The sequence below is a fragment of the Scyliorhinus torazame genome, chromosome 7 (assembly GCF_047496885.1).
Source record: "Scyliorhinus torazame isolate Kashiwa2021f chromosome 7, sScyTor2.1, whole genome shotgun sequence".
Classification (NCBI taxonomy): domain Eukaryota; kingdom Metazoa; phylum Chordata; class Chondrichthyes; order Carcharhiniformes; family Scyliorhinidae; genus Scyliorhinus; species Scyliorhinus torazame.
In genome coordinates this window covers 8,652,558-8,670,781 of record NC_092713.1, presented here as the reverse complement: position 1 = coordinate 8,670,781, position 18,224 = coordinate 8,652,558, and the positions used below count along the sequence as shown (strand labels likewise).

The following is an 18,224-nucleotide window of genomic DNA, read 5'->3' as shown; positions in this document are numbered from 1 at the left end:
TCAGAGGGTCAGTACTGAGGGAGAGCTGCACTGTCAGAGGGTCAGTACTGAGGGAGTGCTGCACTGTCAGAGGGTCAGTACTGAGGGAGAGCTGCACTGTCAGAGGGTCAGTACTGAGGGAGAGCTGCACTGTCAGAGGGTCAGTACTGAGGGAGTGCTGCACTGTCAGAGGGTCAGTACTGAGGGAGTGCTGCACTGTCAGAGGGTCAGTACTGAGGGAGTGCTGCACTGTCAGAGGGTCAGTACTGAGGGAGAGCTGCACTGTCAGAGGGTCAGTACTGAGGGAGAGCTGCACTGTCAGAGGGTCAGTACTGAGGGAGTGCTGCACTGTCAGAGGGTCAGTACTGAGGGAGTGCTGCACTGTCAGAGGGTCAGTACTGAGGGAGTGCTTTGTTGTCTAATGAGCCATTTTAAGATGACATGTGAAACTGAAGATTTGCCGACTCAGATGAACATAAAAAATCCTTGACTTGATTCTAAAGTATGGAAGGAGGTTCTCCCTTCTGTCCTGAACAACATGCATTGAAGCCTACTTGTGACAATAAGCGATTTTCATTTCATTTCATATTCATGCCTCGACCAGCACCGTTAAACCAGATGATTTGATCAATCTCACCGTTTGTGGGAGCTTTCTGTGCACAAATTGGATGCCGTGACTCCTACGTTACGACAGTCAGTGAATTTCACATCTCTCCCATTGGCTGTGAGGTGCTTTGCCGCATCATCAGATCAATGCCACATTGCAAATTTAAAACATTTCAACAGGTTGACAAATAAAGGCAAACAATGAGCTGGATATTTCAATGCTTCTCATCTGTGCTTGCTGACAGAATTATTTTGTTTGTCTGTGTCTTATTTATCCTCCCCATTCCTGTGTCTGGCATTGTAGAAAGCAGTCGCTCCCTTCTCCTCACGCTCAGGACTGTAGAGATGATTGGCGACTCAGTGCTCCCAGGAAAGGCAGAGATGATTTTCTGACCCTCATCTTGAATTAGATAAATAATTGAACATGAATAATTTGTCGGGATATTGGAAAAGAGAAATTCTCCCCAAACGGCGCGAAGTCCGCCGACTGGCGCCCAAAACGGCGCCAATCAGACGGGCATCGCGCCGCCCCAAAGGTGCGGAATGCTCCGCATCTTTGGGGGCCGAGCCCCAACATTGAGGGGCTAGGCCGACGCCGGAGGGATTTCCGCCCCGCCAGCTGGCGGAAACAGCCTTTGCTGCCCCGCCAGCTGGCGCGGAAATGACATGTCGGGGCGGCGCATGCGCAGGAGCGTCAGCGGCCGCTGAAAGTTTCCCGCGCATGCGCAGTGGGGAGAGTCTCTTCCGCCTCCGCCATGGTGGAGACAGTGGCGGAGGCGGAAGGGAAAGAGTGCCCCCACGGCACAGGCCCGCCCGCGGATCGGTGGGCCCCGATCACGGGCCAGGCCAACGTGGGGGCACCCCCCGGGGTCAGATCGCCCCGCGCCCCCCCCCCCCCCCAGGACCCCGGAGCCCGCCCACGCCGCCTTGTCCCGCCGGTAAATAGGTACTCTAATTTACGCCGGTGGGACAGGCAATTTATTGGCGGGACTTCGGCCCATCCGGGCCGGAGAATCGAGCGGGGGGGCCCGCCAACCGGCGCGGCCCGATTCCCGCCCCCGCCGAATATCCGGTACCAGAGACTTCAGCAACCAGCGGGGGCGGGATTCACGGCGGCCAACGGCCATTCTCCGACCCACTGGGGGGTCGGAGAATGACGCCCGGGGAGTCAGACACATTGAATAGCTCATTGAAAAAGATAGTATGGACACAATGGCTGAATGGCCTCTCTCAGTGCGGTATGATTCTCTGACTTTGGTGGGTGACTTTTATGAATGAATCTAATTTATGTCCTTTTGTCTTCCAGGGGAGCCTCGGAGATTTGATCCAACATTCAAAGGACCAATTCACAGCAGGTAAGGAAATTGCTTTGTCCCCAGCACAATGTTAAAGAATCAGTAAACATTGCACCTAAATGTACAGGTGGTTTGTTAGCCCTGTACATAAATGCACAGGTGGTTTGCCTGTACCTGTACAGGTGGTGTACCTGTACCTGTACAGGTGGTTTGCCTGTACTAGTTTGCCCCGGGACCTGATGGGATTTATCCTAGGATTCTCTGGGAGGCCAGGGAAGAGATTGCTGGACCTTTGGCTTTGATTTTTATGTCATCATTGGCTACAGGAATAGTGCCAGAGGACTGGAGGACAGCAAATGTGGTCCCTTTGTTCAAAAAGGGGAGCAGAGACAACCCCGGCAACTATAGACCGGTGAGCCTCACGTCTGTAGTGGGTAAAGTCTTGGAGGGGATTATAAGGGACAAGATTTATAATCATCTAGATAGGAATGATATGATCAGGGATAGTCAGCATGGCTTTGTGAAGGGTAGGTCATGCCTCACAAACCTTATTGAGTTCTTTGAGAAGGTGACTGAACAGGTAGACGAGGGTAGAGCAGTTGATGTGGTGTATATGGATTTCAGCAAAGCGTTTGATAAGGTTCCCCACGGTAGGCTATTGCAGAAAATACGGAGGCTGGGGATTGAGGGTGATTTAGAGATGTGGATCAGAAATTGGCTAGCTGAAAGAAGACAGGGGGTGGTGGTTGATGGGAAATGTTCAGAATGGAGTACAGTCACAAGTGGAGTACCACAAGGATCTGTTCTGGGGCCGTTGCTGTTTGTCATTTTTATCAATGACCTAGAGGAAGGCGCAGAAGGGTGGGTGAGTAAATTTGCAGACGATACTAAAGTCGGTGGTGTTGTCGATAGTGTGGAAGGATGTAGCAGGTTACAGAGGGATATAGATAAGCTGCAGAGCTGGGCTGAGAGGTGGCAAATGGAGTTTAATGTAGAGAAGTGTGAGGTGATTCACTTTGGAAGGAATAACAGGAATGCGGAATATTTGGCTAATGGTAAAGTTCTTGAAAGTGTGGATGAGCAGAGGGATCTAGGTGTCCATGTACATAGATCCCTGAAAGTTGCCACCCAGGTTGATAGGGTTGTGAAGAAGGCCTATGGAGTGTTGGCCTTTATTGGTAGAGGGATCGAGTTCCGGAGTCGGGAGGTCATGTTGCAGCTGTACAGAACTCTGGTACGGCCGCATTTGGAGTATTGCGTACAGTTCTGGTCACCGCATTATAGGAAGGACGTGGAGGCTTTGGAGCGGGTGCAGAGGAGATTTACCAGGATGTTGCCTGGTATGGAGGGAAAATCTTATGAGGAAAGGCTGATGGACTTGAGGTTGTTTTCGTTGGAGAGAAGAAGGTTAAGAGGAGACTTAATAGAGGCATATAAAATGATCAGGGGGTTGGATAGGGTGGACAGTGAGAGCCTTCTCCCGCGGATGGATATGGCTGGCACGAGGGGACATAACTTTAAACTGAGGGGTAATAGATATAGGACAGAGGTCAGAGGTAGGTTCTTTACGCAAAGAGTAGTGAGGCCGTGGAATGCCCTACCTGCTACAGTAGTGAACTCGCCAACATTGAGGGCATTTAAAAGTTTATTGGATAAACATATGGATGATAATGGCATAGTGTAGGTTAGATGGCTTTTGTTTCAGTGCAACATCGTGGGCCGAAGGGCCTGTACTGCGCTGTATTGTTCTATGTTCTATGTTCTAGTACAGGTGGTGTACCTGCACAGATAGTTTGCCTGTACCTGTACAGGTGGTTAGCCTGTACCTGTACAGATGGTTTGCCTGTACCTGTACACGTGGTTAGCCTGTACCTGTACAGGTGGTTTGCCTGCACCTAACTCTACTCATTGTTATCCTGTACCTGAACATATCAGAGGGGTATGTGAGTTGAGAAAATGAACCTTTCCAAAATCATGCGGGCAATTAAAAATAAAAGGATTTGTCTTTTTGCAAACATTACAGTATATATATATACACAATATACATTACAATATATATATACACAATATATATGTACACAATAAACATTACAGTATATATGCAAACATTACAATATATATATACATTACAGTATATATATATGCAAACATTACAGTATATATGCACAATATACATTACAATATATATATACACAATATACATTACAGTATATATATGCAAACATTACAATACATATATACACAATATACATTACAATATATATACACAATATACATTACAGTATATATATATATATGCAAACATTACAATATACATATACACAATATACATTACAGCCTGTGTATATATATTGTGTATATACACAATATACATTACAGTATATATATATATATATATATGCAAACATTACAATATACATATACACAATATACATTACAGCCTGTGTATATATATTGTGTATATACTGTAATATATATTGTGTATATATATTGTAATGTATATTGTATATCTATATATTGTAATGTATATTGTGTTTATATATATTGTAATGTTATATATACACAATATACATTACAGTATATATATGCAAACATTACAATATATATACACAATTTACATTACAGTATATATACACACATATACATTACAATATATATACACAATATACATTACAATATAGATACACAATATACATTACAATATATACACACACAATATACATTACAATATATATACACACAATATACATTACAATATATATATACACAATATACATTACAATATATATATACACAATATACATTACAGTATATATATATGCAAACATTACAATATACATATACACAATATACATTACAATATATATATACACAATATACATTACAATATGTATACACAATATACATTACAATATATATACACAATATACATTACAATATACATATATATATATGCAAACATTACAATATATACTGTAATGTAACAGGGGCTGGTTTAGCTCACTGGGCTAAATGGCTGGCTTTTAAGGCAGGCCAGCAGCACGGTTCAATTCCCATACCAGCCTCCCCAAACAGGCGCCGGAATGTGGCGACTAGGGGCTTTTCACAGTAACTTCATTGAAGCCTACTCGTGACAATAAGCGATTTTCATTTCATTTCATTTCATATATATACACAATATACATTACAATATATATACATACACAATATACATTACAATATATATACACACAACATACATTACTATATATATATACAATATACATTTCAGTATATGTATGCAAACATTACAATATATACGCATACTATACATTACAATATATATGTATACACACTATACATTACAAGATATATACACAATATACATTACAAGATATATACACAATATACATTACAGTATATATGCAAACATTACAATATATATGTACACAATATACATTACAATATATATATACACAATATACATTACAATATATATACACAATATACATTACAATATATATATACAATATACAGTACTATATATATATACATTACTATATATACAATATACATTACAATATATATACACAATATGCATTACAATATATAAATACACAATATGCATTACAATATATATATACACACAATATACATTACAATATATATACACAATATACATTATATATATATACACAACATACATTACAATATATATATACAATATACATTACAATATATATATACAATATACATTACAATATATATACGCAATATACATTACAATATATATACGCAATATACATTACAATATATATATATATATATACACAATATACATTACACAAAGGCAAGTGTGTTAACTGCAGGCTGTCAAATACAACAGTCCTTAGTTAGATTCCACATTACTCTTGGTGAATCGCCCTGCTAATCATTGCAATGACTTGGCAGCAAATTCCTATCAATTCAATACTCCACTTTGCATTGCAACTCCTCCGAAACAATTCTGCTGCATTCCAACACGGAGAGTTTGTACCTATCAGGAAATATTGAACAGACTGGGATTCTTTTCTTTAAGAAAGGGAAGTCGGGACCTGATAGAAATATTTAAAATTATGAAGGGTTTTTGTGATCGATTCATAGGTTGTGCCTGTCGCTGGTCAGGCCAGGATTTATTGCCCATCGCCAGTTGTCCGTGAGAAGGTGGGGGGTGAGCTGACTTCCTGAGCAGCTGCAGTTTGTGTGGTGTAGGTACACCCAGCATGCTGTTAGGGAGTGAATTCCAGGATTTTGACCAGTGACAGTGAAGGAACGGCGATATATTTCCAAGTCAGGGTGGAGTGTGGCTTGGAGGTTGACCCTCCAGGTGGTGGGGTTCCCAGGTATCTGCTGCTCTTGTCCTTCGAGATGGCAGTCTTGCGGTTCCAGTTAAACTTTGAGTCAAAAGTAACCCGTGAGGATGTTGATTGTGGGAGATTCAGCGATGGTAATTGTTTCCATCTATCTTTAAGGGACAGCATGACATCACTGGAAGGGAAGTGTGTCTTGTGATCCAGCCTCAGTTTCACTTCAGCCTGTGAGCAGAGCACAGCACACACAGCCCAGCTGCTGGTCTCCAAGCTTTCTATCTATGTACACCTGTTCTCATGTGCTTAATTTCAGTAGGTGAACCCATAATGTGTTTACTGAACCTGTTACCAGTGATTGTTACCGTTATATCATAAAAACACAACACGGTGATCAGCGGAGGTCAAACAACATGGCTGCAAGATTAAGGTACAGGTAGATGGTGAACAGTCTCAGATTGTGCTACATGGCATGAGGTAATCGACTGGTTGGAGTCATACCCGGCACAAAGGAAGATGGTTGTGGTGGTTGGAGGTCAATCAGCTCAGCTCCAGGACATCACTGCAGGAGTTCCTCAGGATAGTGTCCTCGGCCCGTCCATCGTCAGCTGCTTCATCAATGACCTCCCTTCCATCATCAGGTCAGAAGTGGGGATGTTTGCGGATGACTGCACAATGTTCAGCACCATTCACGACTCCTCAGATAATGAAGTATCTATATCCAAATGCAGCAAGACCTGGACAATATCCAGGTTTGGGCTGACAAGGGGCAAGTTACATTTGCGCCACACAAGTGCCAGGCAACGACCATCTCCTACAAGAGAGGATCTAACCATCGCCTTGACATTCAATGGCATTACCATCGCTGAATCCCCCACAATCAACATCCTGGGGGTTACCATTGATCAGAAACTGAACTGGACTAGCCACATTAATACTGTGGCTACCAGGGCAGGTCAGAGGCTGGGAATCCTGCGATAAGTAACTCACCTCCTGATCCCCCCCAAAGCCTGTCCACCATCTACAAGGCACAAGTCAGGAGTGTGATGGAACACTCTCCACTACCTGGATGAGCGCAGCTCCAACAACACTCAAGAAGCTCAACACCATCCAGGTCAAAGCAGCGCCGCCTTGATTGGCGTCCCTTCCGCAAACATTCACTCCCTCCACCACCGACACACAGTAGCAGCCGTGTGCACCATCTACAAGATGCACTGCAGTAACTCACCAAGGTTCCTTAGGCAGCACCTTCCAAACCCACGACCACTCCTATCTAGAAGGACAAGAGCAGCAGATACCTGGGAACCCCACCATTTGGAGGTTCCCCTCCAAGTCACTCACCACCCTGACTTGGAAATATATCGGCCGTTCCTTCACTGTCGCTGGGGCAACATCCTGGAACTCCCTCCCTAACAGCACACTGGGTGTACCTACACCTCAGTGGATCAAGAAGGCATCTCACCACCACCTTCTGAAGGGCAACTAGGGATGGGCAATAAATGCTGGCCTGACCAGCGACACCCACATCCCGTAAATGAATTTTAAGAAATGAAGCAAAAAGCTGTGTGGGGAGGGTTCAGAAAGCGAATGAAAGGGGAAATTGGAAAATGACAAACTGGATTGATGATTGGCTGTTGAAGGAATTACACGTCAGACTGATCCTAACCCCCGGAGCAGAGACAATCGGGCTTTCTGGTCATTTTAGCCACAGAACGTCAGTGTCCAGGGTTGAAGAATTATTGGCAGGGTGTTAATCTTCTCTGACTTTCCACTTGACTGTCTTTGGGGAGTTTGAAATGAGTTGGGACGAGCCAGCTGGAGAGAGGGACTGATGATAATCTGCTGGAAGCGGCTGGGGGCATTGCCTCCTGCGTCCTCTCGTTGGTCCATATTTTATCTCAAAGGCAAAAGTTGATGTGAACTTTACAGTAATTGCAACAATGTGCATCTGGACCAAATCTTCTTTCTGCTCACTGCGGTTAAGGAAAGAGGAATTGCAAAGCAAGATTCCTCAATTGCATGGCGGTGAGCAGCCGTTTGCCCGAGTCGAAACCGGAATAACGCAGCTTCTGAAAATCTGAAATAAAAACAGAAACGCTGGAACTATTCAGCAGGCCAGCCAACATCTGCGTGAAACAGCGTCAGGGGTCGGAATTCTGCAGTGATTCCCACTGGTGGGATGTTCTGGTCCCATTGACCGCAACCCCCCCCCCTCATGTTTCCCACCGTCTGGGATCCTCACGTAGCGCCTGCGGACTCAGTCTGGACCCGCCAGAGTCGGGGGAGGGCCGATCTGTGGGTGGGGGGGGGGGGGCGGGTTTCATTTGGGGCTGGGGGCATTGTGTGCGTGCAGTCCGGGGCGGACGAGCAGCCGATGTGGGGCACTATTTCGGTGGTCCAGGTCCGCAGGCTGGAGCACGCGTGGCCACTGGAGTCCGCTGCCGTGCGCATGCACGACTTCTGACCCGGAAGTGCGGGGGGGGGGGGCCGTATCTGGAGCGGCGAGCTCCACGCGGGAAACCTGCTAGCCCCCGACAAAACGGGGAATCTGTGGCCTTTTGACGCCAGGAAAGACCACAGTTTTCACAACGACGTGGGGTCTTAGTCCCAAAAACAGGGAATCCAGCCCCTGGTTTTTGCACAGTGTAGCGCACAAAGAGTCCATGAGACGAATACAGTGAAGTCGATGAGGCTTTATTAAGCGTGTCTGTTCCCCCGCAGCTCGATAGTAAACTGGCCTGCGGGGGAAGACTCCGGCTTCTTATACTCCGCCTTCAGGGCGGAGCTTGAGGTCAACGGCCAACCAGGACCCGGGATCTGTCAGCCAATGACATTAGGGCTTCCAGTCCCACATGACCCCCAATACATACTACCACACACAGGGATGAGGAGATTTATTTTGTTTCCGACGGTTGTTAATCAGTACAATTCTCTTCCTCAGGAAGCAGTGGAGGTGGCTGGGACCACCAGCTAGGGCAGGGTTAAATAGATTTCTGATCAGGCAGCACGGTGGCGCAGTGGGTTCGCTCTGTTGCCTCACGACGCCGAGGTCCCAGGTTCGATCCCGGCTCTGGGTCACTGTCCGTGTGGAGTTTGCACATTCTCCCCGTGTCTGCGTGGGTTTCATCGCCTCAACCCAAAGATGTGCCGGGTGGGTGGATTGGCCACGCTAAATTGCCCCTTAATTGGAAAAAGTGAATTGGGTATTCTAAATTAAAAAAAAAAGATTTCTGATAGGCCAGGGAGTCGGGGGGTAGCATGGAGGGGGGGAGGGGGGGAGGCAGGAAAGTGGAGTTGAAAAAATCGATGTCCGCCGACTGGTGCCAAAACGGCGTGACTCAGTCGGGCATCGCGCCGCCCCAAAGGTGCGGAAGTCTCCGCATCTTGGAGGCCCGAGCCCCAACCTTGAGGGGCTAGGCCCGCGGCGGACGAATTTCCGCCCCGCCAGCTGGCAGAAAAGGTCTTTGTTGCCCCGCCAGCTGGCACGGAAATGACATTGCCGGGCGTCGCATGCGCGGAAGCGTTAGCGGCCACTCACGGCATCCCCGCGCATGCGCTGTGGAGGGTGTCTCTTCAGCGTCCGCCATGGTGGAGACCGTGGCGAAGGCGGAAGGAAAAGAGTGCCCCCACGGCACAGGCCCGCCCGCGGATCGGTGGGCCCCGATCGCGGGCCAGGCCACTGTGGGGGCACCCCCCGGGGCCAGATCACCCCGCGCCCCCCCCAGGACCCCGGAGCCCGCCCTTGCCACCTTGTCCCGCTGGTAAGAGTGGTGGTTTAATGGCAGCGGCAGCCGCCATTGTGAGTGTCCACCGGGTGGAACCATGATAGAGCCACGCCGGTGGGAACTCGGCCAGTTGCCTTGCGCGCGACTGCCGACAATTCTCCGGTCGCCGGAGGTTCGCGTCCCAGCGCCGCGGGCCTTCTCGTCATGAACGCCAATTCTCCGAACCCACGCTGGTTTGGAGAGTCCCGGCTAATGAATATTTATGCGGCGGAATTAGATGGATTCCTGATTGACAAGGGAGTCAAAGGGTGCAGGGGTGGGAAGCAAGTGGGGTTCAGGCCACACTCAGATCAGCCAGGATGAAAACCTAAAATAAAAAATCTGGAACAGAAAGTTCGATCCAATAAAAAGTGACCTTGAATCTGGGAAGGAAGTCCACTGTCCTTACCTGGTTTTGCCCTGTACTTGACCCCTGACCCCCCCGGCGTTGCGGTTGCCATTGACACCTGCTGCACGAGAGCGAAAGAAAACGCTTCAAGTCCCTGTCATATTCTCAGAGTCACGGAATCGTACAGCACAGAAGGAGACCATTCAGTCCATCGCCTCTGTGCTGGCTCTTTGAAGGGGCTTACCCAATTAGTCCCACTCACCCGCCTCTTTCTCTGCAGCCCTGTATATTTCCGCCCCCCCCCCTCAACTATTTATCCTGTTCCCTTCTGAACCTTATTATTGAATGTGCTCCCATCGCCCTTTTGGGCAGAACCTTCCAGATCATGACAACTCGCCGCACTAAAAAATATTTCTCACGTTTCTATTCAGTTTTCACATCAATCCCCCTGCAGCCATTATAAACATGAAAATTTAATACCTCATTTAGCTCAGCTCTGGGCTTTTTATAGCAATTATTTAGCTCTTTGGCAGATAAGGCACCTTCATTAAAGTTTATTGTGAAAGATTAATTCTCACATACCTCACCGTCTCTGCGTAACCAGTGATTCTCAGCTGGGCCGGTGCAAACTGGGACTTGTTTTGCTGAGATATAATGAACCCTTTCAGAGCTCTTCAACATGGGGCGTCATTCTCCGACCCCCCGCCGGGTCGGAGAATGGCCGTTGGCCGCCGTGAATCACGCCCCCGCCCCCGCCGAAGTCTCCGGTACCGGAGATTGGGCGGGGGCGGGAATCGCGCCGCGCCGGTTGGCGGGACCATCCGCTGGATTCTCCGGCCCGGAAGGCCGAAGTCCCGCCCAGAAATTGCCTGTCCCGCCAGCGTAAATCAAAGCTGGTATTTACCGGCGGGACCAGGCGGCGTGGGCGGGCTCAGGGGTCCTGGGGGGGGGCGATCTGACCCCGGGGGGTGCCCCCACGGTGGCCTGGCCCGCGATCGGGGCCCACCGATCCGCGGGCGGGCCTGTGCTGTGGGGGCACTCTTTCCCTTCCGCCTCCGCCACGGCCTGCACCATGGCGGAGGCGGAAGAGACTCTCCCCACTGCGCATGCGCGGGAAACTGTCAGCGGCCGCTGACGCTCCCGCGCATGCGCCGCATTTCCGCGCCAGCTGGCGGGGCAACAAACGCCATTTCCGCCAGCTGGCGGGGCGGAAATCCCTCCGGCGCCGGCCTAGCCCCTCAATGTCGGGGCTCGGCCCCCAAAGATGCGGAGCATTCCGCACCTTTGGGCCTGCGCGATGCCCGTCTGATTGGCGCCGTTTTTGGTGCCAGTCAGCGGACATCGCGCCGTTGGGGGAGAATTTCGCCCATGATTCCTCGTTACCCACTGTCTGTCCGACCTGCAGAAGAATTAACAGAATTACCAAACATGTAGAACTATGTTAAATACGCGGCCACTCACCTCAACCATTCCTGAGTGCGGCTGAACCCTGCATTCCCATCCGTCTCTCAGTAAATGGGCGGGATTCTCCACTCCCGCGCCGATGTGCCCACGCCGCCGAGGTTCACGACGGCGCGAAACGGCCCGTATCCCGACCGATTCAGCGCCCGATAATGGGCTAGGATTGGGGCCGCGTCATCTACACGCGCCAGTCCTTGTCGCCGCGTAAAGGCGGCGCCGCATAACCGGCGTCACCCGCGCATGCGTGGTTGCCGTCCTCTCCGAGTCCGCCCCGCAAGAAGGTGTCAGACGGATCTTGCGGGGTGGCGGAAGGAAGGAGGTCCTCCTTCAGAGAGGACGGCCCGACGATCGGTGGGCACCGATCGCGGGCCACCCCACATTTGAGGTACCCCCCGGTGCAGGATCCCCCCGCCCCCCCCAGCGTTCCCGCGCTGTTCCCGACGGCAGCGACCGCCGGGGGGAACCCGCCGTTTTGGGCTGGCCGCTCGGCCCATCCGGGCCTGAGAATAGCGGGGGTGCCGGAGAATCGCCATTTTGGGTGTCTCGGGCGATTCTGCGGCCTGCGGCCCGCGGAACTCGACCGGCCTGTTCCCGCCGCTTGGGAGAATCGCGGGAGGGCGTCGGACCGGCGGCCCCGGAAATTTTGGCGGCCCCGGCGATTCTCCCAACCGGCGCGGGAGTGGAGAATCGCGGCCAATACGTTTCTCCTGAAACGAAGTGAAAATCGCTTATTGTCACAAGTAGGCTTCAATGAAGTTACTGTGAAAAGTCCCTAGTCACCACATTCCGGCGCCTGTTCGGGGAGGCTGGTACGGGAATTGAACCCTCGTTGCTGGCCTGCCTTGGTCTGCTTTAAAAGCCAGCTGTTTAGCCCTGTGCTAAACCAGCCCCTAATTCCCCACTGGATTTATTAGTGATATTTACTAAAGGAGGCCATTTGGCTCATTGTGGCTGCACCTGTTGAGATTGACCCGTCCAGTCCAATCCCATTTTCCAGCTCTTGGTCCATATCCCGATAAGTTACAGAATTTGACATGCCAGGTATGGTCGGTGGGAAATGTGCGGGTGGGGGGGGGTTGGTTGTGTGGAATACTCTGGGGTGCTTAGTGGGTCGGGGGTTGGAGATTACAAAGTGCACCTTAAGCTACAATGGCCTCAATAATCCAGAAAGTCCCTTTTAAGCACACAGGGCGACTGTGGTCAGACACACTTATCTCTGAACCCAAGTGAAAATCTGTGGATTTTGGGTCAAAGCCCCTCGCGATGATTCTTATACCTTGAGCCACCTTATCTTACTGAACTACGGCTTCCACCCTAGTGATTTCAAACTCAGCTTTCAAAAGTCAAATCTTTGTTTAAATTATGCGTTCCCTCCACTGCCTCCATCACGTTGTCTCTTTCAGGTTTTACATCTCCCCTTCAGCTTTTCATCTCAAAGGCTTTTGCAAAACTCAGGGGCGTCATTCTCCGACCCCCCTGCCGGGTCGGAGAATGGCCGTTGGCCGCCGTGAACCCCGCCCCCGCCGAAGTCTCCGGGACCAGGCGGCGTGGGCGGGCTCCGGGGTCCTGGGGGGGGCGCGGGGCGATCTGACCCCGGGGGGTGCCCCCACGGTGGCCTTCCCCGCGATCGGGGCCCACCGATCCGCGGGCGGGCCTGTGCCGTGGGGGCACTCTTTCCCTTCCGCCTCCACCACGGCCTCCACCATGGCGGAGGCGGAAGAGACTCTCCCCACTGCGCATGCGCGGGAAACTGTCAGCGGCCGCTGACGCTCCCGCGCATGCGCCGCATTTCCGCGCCAGCTGGCGGGGCAACAAACGCCATTTCCGCCAGCTGGCGGGGCGGAAATCCCTCCGGTGCCGGCCTAGCCCCTCAATGTTGGGGCTCGGCCCCCAAAGATGCGGAGCATTCCGCACCTTTGGGCCGGCGTGATGCCCGTCTGATTGGCGCCGTTTTTGGCGCCAGTCGGCGGACATCGCGCCGTTGGGGGAGAATTTCGCCCCTGAGGACCATCCACCGATTTCCCCAATTATTTCAAATAATGTCTCACAAACTGTAATCATTTCTCACAAACCTAAGCACTATGGCAGATATCTTTCTGGCCTCTCGCGATCCAAGGCCTTTTCAACTCTCTGTGACTTTACTGAACATTAATCTGTTCTGGATCCTAGTTTCCTCTGTTCCATTAACTCCAGGCTTCTTGGACATTTCTCTCCATTCCTCTAGTTTCTCTAACTAGCTGGACTTTAGGTTTCCGGCACCTGCTTTATTAACCATTCTCCATAGTATGGCTTTTATTCTAGCAAAGCTGAGAGAAATGTTCCCCCTTTAGCATTTTAAAACCAACTGCCTCTATCAGAGTTGTGAGAGCTGCCTTCTCCCTGAGTACCTCTCTCCAACTACAATCAAATTAGCTAAACTAAAACTTAAACACTTGTCTTCATTACAAGGCCCAAGTTGCTAAGCAATTACTGCTGGTTTATTTACACTTCATGACATTGCTCTCTCTAAGCACAACAGAATCACAGTTGGAATTGAAACTAACACCCATAGATACAAACACCTTTCTCCAGCCATTAATCTAACTATAGGTTTTATCTTTCCAGGCACGCAAACATTAAACACACTTAAAACCTTACCTTATTGCTAATGTTTACCACTACAGATATAAATCTCTTAAAACTACCTTTGTTTTCCTCACAGTACTGACCCTCTGACAGTGCAGCACTCTCTCAGTACTGACCCTCTGACAGTGCGGCACTCCCTCAGTACTGACCCTCTGACAGTGCAGCACTCCTTCAGTACTGACGCTCTGACAGTGCAGCACTCCCTCAGTACTGACCCTCTGACAGTGCGACACTCCCTCAGTACTGACCCTCTGACAGTGCAGCACTCCCTCAGTACTGACCCTCTGACAGTGCAGCACTCCCTCAGCACTGACCCTCTGACAGTGCAGCGCTCCCTCAGTACTGACCCTCTGACAGTGCGGCACTCCCTCAGTACTGACCCTCTGACAGTGCGACACTCCCTCAGTACTGACCCTCTGACAGTGCAGCACTCCCTCAGTACTGACCCTCTGACAGTGCAGCACTCCCTCAGTAAAGACCCTCTGACAGTGCAGCACTCCCTCAGTACTGACCCTCTGACAGTGCAGCACTCCCTCAGTACTGACCCTCTGACAGTGCGGCACTCCCTCAGCACTGACCCTCTGACAGTGCAGCGCTCCCTCAGTACTGACCCTCTGACAGTGCGGCACTCCCTCAGTACTGACCCTCTGACAGTGCGACACTCCCTCAGTACTGACCCTCTGACAGTGCAGCACTCCCTCAGTACTGACCCTCTGACAGTGCAGCACTCCCTCAGTAAAGACCCTCTGACAGTTTGGCACTCCCTCAGTACTGACCCTCTGACAGTGCAGCACTCCCTCAGTACTGACCCTCTGACAGTGCAGCACTCCCTCAGTACTGACCCTCTGACAGTGCGGCACTCCCTCAGTACTGACCCTCTGACAGTGCAGCATTCCCTCAGTACTGACCCTCTGACAGTGCGGCACTCCCTCGGTACTGACCCTCTGACAGTTCAGCACTCCCTCAGTACTGACCCTCTGACAGTGCAGCACTCCCTCAGTACTGACCCTCTGACAGTGCAGCACTCCCTCAGTACTGACCCTCTGACAGTGCGGCACTCCCTCAGTACTGACCCTCTGACAGTGCAGCATTCCCTCAGTACTGACCCTCTGACAGTGCGGCACTCCCTCAGTACTGACGCTCTGACAGTGCAGCACTCCCTCAGTACTGATGCTCTGACAGTGCGGCACTCCCTCAGTACTGACCCTCTGACAGTGCGGCACTCCCTCAGTACTGACCCTCTGACAGTGTGGCACTCCTTCAGTGGTCATTAATTTGACAGTATTGTGAAAGTAGAAACATATTCAGAAACATCAGTTTACTTTCTTCAGTGAATAAAGTGCTTGACAGAATTCAGAAGTATTGAGATTCACGTGGAACCTGTGCTTTGATCTTTCCATTGACAGCCATTCATTTGTTGACGCTTTGCAATACCTGAAAATCTAGCCATCTGTTCAACCTTTAAGGCAGTGGAACAGATGGCCTGTTCATTATTTCAAAGGCTTGAATGTATTTAGCTCTGGGGGCTTTGTTGAAACAGCTGAGGAATTGATTCTCATAATGAACCATAGAATTAACAGTGCAGAAGGAGGCCATTCGGTCCATTGAGTCTGCACCGGCCCTTGGAAAGAGCATCCGACCCAAGCCCACAACATCACTCTATCCCTGTAACCCAGTAATCGCACCAAACCTTTTTTTTTGTACACTAAGGGCAATTTAGCATAGCCAATCCACCTAACCTGCACATCTTTGGACTGTGGGAGGAAACCGGAGCACCCGGAGGAAACCCACGCAGACACGGGGAGAACGCGCAGACTCCACACAGACAGTGACCCAAGCTGGAATCGAACCTGGGACCCTGGAGCTGTGAACCAACTGTGCTATCCACAATGCTACCGTGCTGCCCAGAATGTTTGGCTGCGTTCCAAAACCTAGTAATGTATTTAGATCAGTCTGTTTTTTTTAGTACAGTTGCCAAGGGACTTTGAACAGGTTTTCAAATTGCTGTGTGTTTAAAGGATAGTTTTCTCAACTTCCTGGAAGATGATGGCTTTTTGAAGGGGCTTTTGAATAGCTGTTTGTTTACTTTGACATCGTGAGCATCTCAAAGACTTCCCAATTTTATTGTATGGTTCATGAGTTCTATTCATATTGGATCCTGGGTGAGTGGGCATTGTGGGGGTGGGCAATATAGGGAGGGTCATGTGAGGGATGACGGAGCATCGGGAGAATGGGTGGACATGGGGTGGGTGGGATTGAGAGGTGGGGGTTCGTGTGTTGTATGGTGCCTCCACGAGATAACAGCATGACATCACTCAAAGAGAAATGTGTCATGTGATCCAATTTTAGTTCCACTCTTGCTTTGAGCAGAGCATAGCACACAGCTCAGGGGCGTCATTCTCCGACCCCCCAGCGGGTCGGAGAATGGCCGTTGGCCGCCGTGAATCCCGCCCCCGCCGGTTGCTGAAGTCTCCGGTACCGGATATTCGGTGGGGGCGGGAATCGGGCCGTGCCGGTTGGCGGGCCCCCCCGCTCGATTCTCCGGCCCGGATGGGCCGAAGTCCCGCCGAGAAATTGCCTGTCCCGCCGGCGTAAATTAAAGTACCTATTTACAAGGCGGCGCGGGCGGGCTCCGGTGTCCTGGGGGGGGGCGCAGGGCGATCTGACCCCGGGGGGTGCCCCCACGGTGGCCTGGCCCGCGATCGGGGCCCACCGATCCGTGGGCGGGCCTGTGCCGTGGGGGCACTCTTTCCGTTCCACCTCCGCAACAGTCTCCACCATGGCGGAGGCGGAAGAGACTCTCCCCACTGCGCATGCGCGGGAAACTGTCAGCGTCCGCTGACGCTCCCGCACATTTCCGCATTTCCGCGCCAGCTGGCGGGGCTACAAACGCCGTTTCCGCCAGCTGGCGGGGCGGAAATCCCTCCGGCGCCGGCCTAGCCCCTCAATGTTGGGGCTCGGCCCCCAAAGTTGCGGAGCATTCCGCACCTTTGGGGCGGCGCGATGCCCGTCTGATTGGTGCCGTTTTGGGCGCCAGACGGCGGACATCGCGCGTTTGGGGAGAATTTCGCCCCTGATGTCTTCAAACTTTCCACCTAATGTAAACCTGTTTTCATGTACCTAGTCTTAATAAACGAACTCACAACATGTTCCCCCAATCCCTTATGAGTGAATGGTGCCCGGGGGTATTCTATCAGTATCAACACAAACTGAGCCCATGTCCCAGGGAACTGTGGCGAGTCTTCTAACCTGCACGGCTTGGTATCCGCGTGTCTCCCTTCCCACCTGAGGCTTCCCGAGGTGGTAGCCCCCATTCCGGCTCAGCCCTGCCATGGAAATGGCTTTGGCTGGCACGGCCTGAGTGGTCGTGTCTCTGGCGCACGGCTTGACTTCAGCGACTTGCTGATCACAAAGCGTGAATGCCGAGCGCCACCGTACACCTTTCACCAGTTTCACCAGGAAAATGACCAATCCCCTTGTGACTCAGACGTGTTGCAATCAGCTGCAAAACACACCCACTGCCTCTGGAAGCACCATATCCAATGTACCTGTGCTGCAGGCAAATTATAGACCAGTCTTTTCACTCGTTTGCCCTGGGATTGGCTTCATTGCACAAGAAGAATTGAAGGTTGTTGCAGCCCACAGTGCAAGGAAATGATTCACATAAAATAAACTAAAGAACAGTCCTCACTTTCACATGTAAAAATATCATTAATTCATTATAATTATCTTCAACGCATCTATCAAAAGAATGTACAATTTAATAATATGCTTGGACTATTAAGCTATTCAATAATGTATAACTTACTAATGTACAATA

The 18,224-nt window shown here is 50.4% G+C and overlaps 1 protein-coding gene across 1 annotated transcript in view; it reads left to right on the top strand.

Moving 5' to 3' along the window:
* slc44a5b (solute carrier family 44 member 5b) overlaps positions 1-18,224 on the top strand; it is a 596,657-nt gene that overhangs the window by 337,360 nt on the left and 241,073 nt on the right. The window contains exon 2 of the mRNA XM_072512838.1: positions 1,892-1,940. Coding sequence (XP_072368939.1) covers positions 1,892-1,940 — 49 coding nt within the window. The remainder of the gene's footprint in view (positions 1-1,891; positions 1,941-18,224) is intronic.